This window comes from Trypanosoma equiperdum (genome assembly GCF_001457755.1).
Source record: "Trypanosoma equiperdum strain OVI genome assembly, contig: ctg_91, whole genome shotgun sequence".
In the NCBI taxonomy this organism is placed as follows: domain Eukaryota; phylum Euglenozoa; class Kinetoplastea; order Trypanosomatida; family Trypanosomatidae; genus Trypanosoma; species Trypanosoma equiperdum.
Window position 1 is genome coordinate 7,249 of NW_027124887.1, and position 4,233 is coordinate 11,481.

The following is a 4,233-nucleotide window of genomic DNA, read 5'->3' on the forward strand; positions in this document are numbered from 1 at the left end:
ATCTGCCGGTTCATACGGTGGTGAATGTAACTCCCCTACGCGTAATTTAATGCGTTTGATTTCACGGCGTTTACAATAATGTGACGAGAGGAGGAAAAGGAGCGAGGAAAAGAGGGCGGTTTTGGTGGTGGTGAATGCGAAAACGTTTTGAGTTAATATTGTTTTTTTTTATTATGTTTTATTATTATCATTGTTGCTTGTGTGAATTTCGGATCGAGTTGTTTTTTTTTTGTTTTTTCACTCCTGTGCGACGTTCTCTCTCTCTCTTTTTTCCACCCTTTAACCTGTAGAGAATATGTTCGGTTATTACCGTTACAAATGTTGTTACTATTATAACTAGTATTGTTTTTTTGTTTTTTTGTTTAATTTCTTTTTGTTTTTGTCTTTTCGACACGAGCACCACATGTTTGTAAATAACGCACTCACGTGCCCACAAAAAGATTTTTTTTTGCCTGGTTTTCCACAATATTTTCCTTCCTTCTCATGTTTGATTAATTTATGTCCCGCGCCAGTTTCCATGTAGCCTGTTGTTTTTCTTTTGGCACCACCTTCCACCTCCTACTTCGTTTCCTTCCACCACATTCTACTCGATACGGTACATGTTCCTCCTTTAATAAATAAATATAAATAAATATATAAATATATAAATATATGTCAATTTGTTTAGTTTTAACATGATTTGCTAACATTGCATCCGTGTTGAAAAGAAAGGGGGAAAAAAGAACTTTACCCGTGATTGTGGGGCAAACACCGCTGCACATGTCAGTCATGTGTGTGTTTGTGTGCGTGGGTGTCTACGGGAAGGAGCACTTGTTTTGCAAACGTTGGTTTGTCACTTTATTCCTTACCTTTTTCCTTCTTGTCTTCTCCGAATCCTCTTTTTTTTTTTGTTCGTTCGTTGATGTATTGAAAGGGTTACGATGGGAAGCGGATGTTCAACCGAAAGCTCAACGGATGTGCGTTGCAGTTTCGTTGGATTAATGGATGAAAAAAAGGAATCCTGGAGGGGGCGACTTCTTGGAGACATTGGAAAGGATCCCACAGGTGTCACGCGAGACTTCCCCAGAACGCAAGTATATGTGGCAGCCCCAAACAGAAATAATTACTATCGGGAAAAGCAGGACCATGTGAGTGTATTGGTGCTGAAAGATAAGGAAGACGAAAGCAAGTATTTTTCGGACAGAAATGAGCGCGTTCGCGAATCCCTGGAGTTACTTGTAGAGTTGTGTGGGGAAGACTCAAGCGCCATAAAGTCTGAATGGGAAAAGCAGCAAAAAGACATCCCTGACTCATCATCGCTTCTCATGACTGTGCTGCTTGAAAGTGGCATGATGCGTGCCACTGAAGCAAATACCGAAAATGGTGGCGCGGGCGGCGAGACGGATGCGGTCACAAATATCCAAAACGGCGGTGGCGGATATGCACCCAAATACACAGTTCACAGCAAAGCGTTGCGCTTGATGCAATACATGGTGCAGTCTGTTGCTTTCTTTTCAACACAGCATGTTACTGATGCGCTCCGTTTCTCATGGTGCAAACATATGCAAGATGTTTCATGGGCAGTTTATGTCTATACCGAGGGAGGTGCGTGTGGAAAGGAGAGAAACAGCAGTGATGAAATTTTAGTTTTGCGACATATGCACACTCTCCGTCACTACGTTGGGCAGAGTGAGCGAAGCACGCATCCCCGTTTTGAGGTTGATTGGGCTTGTACGTTTCATATAGATCTTAAACGTCTTCTCGATGCTAACAACACTGCGGCGAAGGAAGCCACATTCGCCCCTGAAGGGGAAGTGCAGCGTATAGATGGTGAGTTACTTGCGGCTCGAATCGAGTCACCCAACCGTAAACTTTGTCGCATTACCTCTACGTGGAAAAAGCGCAGAAGTGAGCTTGAGGGGCGGCTCATGGAATGTTTCGGTGTTGAACTTACAAAAGTTGATGTGCTTGATGAAAATGGGCCGCTCTCTGCTTTGAACAGTGGCGGGTAGCGGAGTTGGATGAAGGTGGTGATGATTGCACAGGCACAAGTGCTGCCGCTTAGTGACTTTGGGGAATCATTTAAATACGCACACGGGGAAGGTAGAAGGGAAGAATGACCACATCGTAATAACATTGCGCTATCTTCTATTTGCTCGTTTATTTTATTGCTTACGGGTCTCGGTTTCAATATTTAATATCGTTAACCTCTTAAAGAGGGGGAAATGGTGGGGCCCTCTAAAGTTGAATTTGTTTGTCTTTTGTTGGGTGAAGTTGGGCTATTCTCACACCGTCTATTGTCGTGCCGGAGAGAGCAACTGCCGTGCCCTAACCCATGACTGTTATGGCCATTCACGCTTTTTTTTCCTGTTGTTATTTTAACTGCGTGTGTGCGGGGGCTGATATCGGTGCAGGTTGTATGCCGTACGTGTGGCAGTGGAAGTAACGTGGAATGGGGTCTTTGTCTCACTAACTCGCATAAATCTCTTTTTTATTGTTATTGTTATTGCCTATTTTTACCTGCGTACATTGATGTTTCCATTCCCCGGACGTTGTTATTATTGTTTACATTGTAGTAGGGTGAGGATCGAGCACGTTAAAACAAACGTTGGTAATAGGTTTGCACGCAATTGGTGGAACCGAGGGACGCAACTGGGGTTGGTTAGTTAGTTAGTTGACTGTTTGCTTGGTGGGGAATGCGTGAATGCGACAACTGTGGCAGAATAAGTGAAGACTCACGCTTTTTAAAGCCTCAACAGCATGTCCCTCAGTGCTTCTTACTAATTGAAAGCAAATACCTGCAAGAGTCTCCGGCGTCTCAACTTTTCGCAGTCTCCACGCCCGTTAAGTCGTGTGATGTTTCTTTTTACAATGAGGAAACTTCTCAGAAGGTCACATTCGACTTACCGAAGATTATTGGAGGTGCAAACCACAACTCTACGAATCGACGTGATGTGAGTTCGACCAGCAGCCAGTTACATTTGAGGCCTCTACCCAATGAAAGGTTGAATCTTTTTCTTCCATCGAGGGAACTTTACATGCGGGAGCGGGCACTTCAGCAAATGGAGTCTGCAGCCCTTAACGAAAGGGTGATTGCGGACACGAGAAAAGATATTGCTTTGATACGAGACATGCTTAGATCCGCGATAACGGCTCGACCTCTGAAAGAAAAGCAGCACGACAGACCTAATCACGATGAGACTCTTCCACCGGCAAAAGTCAGAAAGGCGGAAACGGGAAAGTGGGAAAAAGAGCTGTTTGACGGTTTCGGTGAGGCTGCGGATGCGGATGCGGTGGATCAACTACTAAACAGTGGAGAGGCAACACGGAACCGGAACAGGGAAGAGGTTTGCGTTATTGAGTTCAATCGAATGGTTAAAACCTCATCGCTGTGTGTGGGAAAATACGGTTTAAACATTAAAGGCATTGAGGATATGGATATCACCGCACCAGCTACCGAATTTACCGTTTGTGTGGAAGAGTACAAGGTAGTTTCAAGTCAAGGGCCCCGAGTCCTGCATGAAGTTAGGCACAGGCTATACAGAAGCATCAACATGAAGCGCGAGCACAATAAATCATTTGATGCCTCTTTCGGGCAACCAGTGGAATTCTTCGTAACGGAATGCAACGACTTACACGTGTTCATAATACATTTGCTATACCGCGGGCGCTTGTTCGCATGGTCATCTGTGAATGCTTTGTATGAAGGACCATGGGTAAGCAAACTTAGGAAACCACCGGTGGATATGGCGGTTGCGTTGGTCGTGGAGCACATAAATTTAGATGATCCTATACTCCGAGGGTTTATATCCGATAAAGCATCAGATGATTTAGGCGAAGCTGAAGCGTACTTGAATCGTCTCGAGTCGCAACCGCCAGCTGCGAACAAAACGGTAGAAAACATGAACGATCCCAGTGTTTCTGCAGTAAACCTTAGACCCCGCATGTCTGCTAAAACAGGGGTCGATAAAGCATCTGAGACAATTCAACACACTAAAACGCAACGACAAAATTATGACGAAAACGGAAAAGTGGTATTAGCAGCCTCCCCAGTCCCGCCAGTGACAAAAAAAAGTTTTTCACACAAGGAGGAAAGGGAAAGTACATCTCCCTCAGGTCCTCAGAACTCAACTGCAACATTGAAACCGTATCCACGTGAATACAAGGAGGAAAGGGAAAGTACATCTCCCTCAGATCCTCAGAACTCAACTGCAACATTGAGGCCGTATCCACGTGAATACAAGGAGGAAAGGG

The 4,233-nt window shown here is 44.6% G+C and overlaps 2 protein-coding genes across 2 annotated transcripts; one reads left to right on the top strand and one right to left on the bottom strand.

Annotated features, from left to right (window-relative positions):
• Window positions 1–920: 920 nt before the first annotated feature.
• On the top strand, window positions 921–1,991 carry TEOVI_000452300 (uncharacterized protein; the record flags this gene model as incomplete). Its single annotated transcript, XM_067227285.1, has 1 exon — window positions 921–1,991. The coding sequence occupies one exon, from the start codon at window positions 921–923 to the stop codon at window positions 1,989–1,991; it is 1,071 nt and encodes a 356-aa protein (XP_067083386.1).
• A 1,487-nt stretch (window positions 1,992–3,478) lies between these two features.
• TEOVI_000452400 (uncharacterized protein) lies at window positions 3,479–3,925 on the bottom strand (the record flags this gene model as incomplete). Its single annotated transcript, XM_067227286.1, has 1 exon — window positions 3,479–3,925. The coding sequence occupies one exon, from the start codon at window positions 3,923–3,925 to the stop codon at window positions 3,479–3,481; it is 447 nt and encodes a 148-aa protein (XP_067083387.1).
• Window positions 3,926–4,233: the final 308 nt, after the last annotated feature.